The sequence below is a fragment of the Talpa occidentalis genome, unplaced genomic scaffold (genome assembly GCF_014898055.3).
Source record: "Talpa occidentalis isolate TD23 unplaced genomic scaffold, MPIMG_talOcc4v2.1 talOcc4.7, whole genome shotgun sequence".
Lineage (NCBI taxonomy): Eukaryota > Metazoa > Chordata > Mammalia > Eulipotyphla > Talpidae > Talpa > Talpa occidentalis.
The window spans coordinates 119,660,018-119,661,976 of NW_023605083.1; the positions used below are offsets into that span (position 1 = coordinate 119,660,018).

Consider the following 1,959-nt stretch of genomic DNA (forward strand, 5'->3'; position numbering starts at 1 on the left):
CTTTCGAATTAGTGTTTTTGTAGATTCATGGAGTGGAATTGCTGGATCAGGTGGTAGATCCATTTTTAGTGTTCTGAGGAACCTCCTCACAACTTCCCATAGTGGCTTGACCAGTTTGCTTTCCCACCAGCACTGTTTGCGCATCTTCACCAGCATTTGTTGTTTCTAATTTTTTAATATGTGCCATTCTCACAGATGTGAGGTAATATCTCCTTGTGGTTTTCATTTGCATTTCCCTGATAATAAGGGATGTTGAGCATTTTCTCATATGCCTATTGACCATTTGCATTTCTTCTTGGAGAATTCTGCGCATTTTTTGATTGGATTGTTTGTTTTTGTTGAGTTGTGAGTTGTGTTAGTTCTTTGTAGATCTTTGATATCAGCCCCTTATAAGTTGTGTGGTATGCAAATATTTTCTCCCATTCAGTAGGGAAGACACCCGATTTGAAATGAATGAATGAAGACAGATAGCATGTTTAAACCAGATAAAGAGTTTATTAGGAGGTTTACAAGGGCTCTGTATTGCATCTCCAAAGACCAAAAGATCAACAAAGATTTCTTCCAGTTCAGGGTCATAGCCTGCTCTATCACATTTAATGCAATTATTTTAAAATCTTATTTCAATGAGTATTTGTTAAAGCATAACATTGTGTGATCATGAAAGTAGATATCACTTGATCCTGTTGTAGATTTCTCACTCTGACTCAGAACACACACTGAGTCTGAGTAGACTTTGCCGTCTAGCACTAAAGTATCCATCCCGGGAATTCAGTGGAAGGCTCATGTTGACACCTGGAGCTAGTTCTCATAGAAATTGCTTGCTTTGTCGAAAGTTCAGTCATAGTTGGAGACTTCTGGATGAAACAGAGCTGTGAAGTAACTCTAGAACCCCTCTCCTCCTCCTGACACCGGGTTGTCTAGCACCCAAAGCTGTTGCAAGGCCCGCAGCGAGGGCGTTGGGCACAAGGACTGGGCATGCAGGCTGTGGCACATGCATTGGTTGTGGCGCATGGGTTGCAGGGGAGCCTGGAGACAGAAAACCATTGGGGCAAGTTAGGGTAAAACGAACTGAAGAGATAAGAAGATACGAAACGTACTGTATATAAAAAGGTGGTTCTTCCTGAGACTGTCTCCAACCAAAAGCTTGAATTTTAAATTCATTTCCATACTGAAAACCTTTCATCAACATATCACCTGCTACACTCCCAAGGAAAATAGTGCCAGTCTCCTACTCACTTGCAGTCCTCGCTCTCCAGCAGGCCGCGGTACGTGTTGATCTCGCACTCCAGCCGGGCCCGCACATCCAGCAGCACCTGGTACTCCTGGTTCTGCCGCTCCAGGTCACTCCTGATCTCGGCCAGCTGGGACTCCACGTTGGTGATCATGCACTGCACCTGGGACAGCTGGGAGCTGTAGCGAGCCTCCGTCTCTGTCAGAGTGTTCTCCAGGGAGTCTCTCTATGTGGGGGATAGAGAACAACTCACAGTCACTCCTGAAGGGGCTTCTCCCAGAGGCTTGCAAAGACACCACAAGCGGCTAGCGTTAGGAGGGAGAGGACGGCCTGAAAGGCATCCCACTGACTCCCATTTCCTGACTTCCCACTTCCTAGCAAGTGGGAACAACACCCACCAGGTTGTGCTGGGCCTGCAGCTCGATCTCCAGGGCGTTGACCGTGCGTCTCAGCTCGATGATCTCCGCCTGGCACGTCTGCAGCTGCTCAGAGCTCGACACCACCTGCTTGTTCAGCTCCTCGGTCTGCAACAGCAAAGGGGATATCTGGGGTCAGACCCCACCTGCAGGGCCCCCGGGGCCTGGGTTCCCACATGTCCAGGGTTGAGAGGCCCACCTGGGTGGTGAACCACTCCTCCACGTCCCTGCGGTTGGTCTCCACCAGGGCTTCGTACTGGCTCCTGGTGTCGTTGAGCACGCGGTTCAGGTCCACGGTGGGCGCGGAGTCCA

The 1,959-nt window shown here is 48.8% G+C and overlaps 1 protein-coding gene across 1 annotated transcript; it reads right to left on the reverse strand.

Moving 5' to 3' along the window:
* Nucleotides 1–1,232: 1,232 nt before the first annotated feature.
* LOC119231586 (keratin, type I cuticular Ha3-I-like) lies at nt 1,233–1,954 on the reverse strand (the record flags this gene model as incomplete). The annotated part of the gene is made up of 3 exons (XM_037493289.2): nt 1,233–1,457; nt 1,630–1,755; nt 1,847–1,954. Coding segments are annotated over 3 exons (459 nt in total), but the record flags the coding sequence as incomplete, so codon positions are not given.
* Nucleotides 1,955–1,959: the final 5 nt, after the last annotated feature.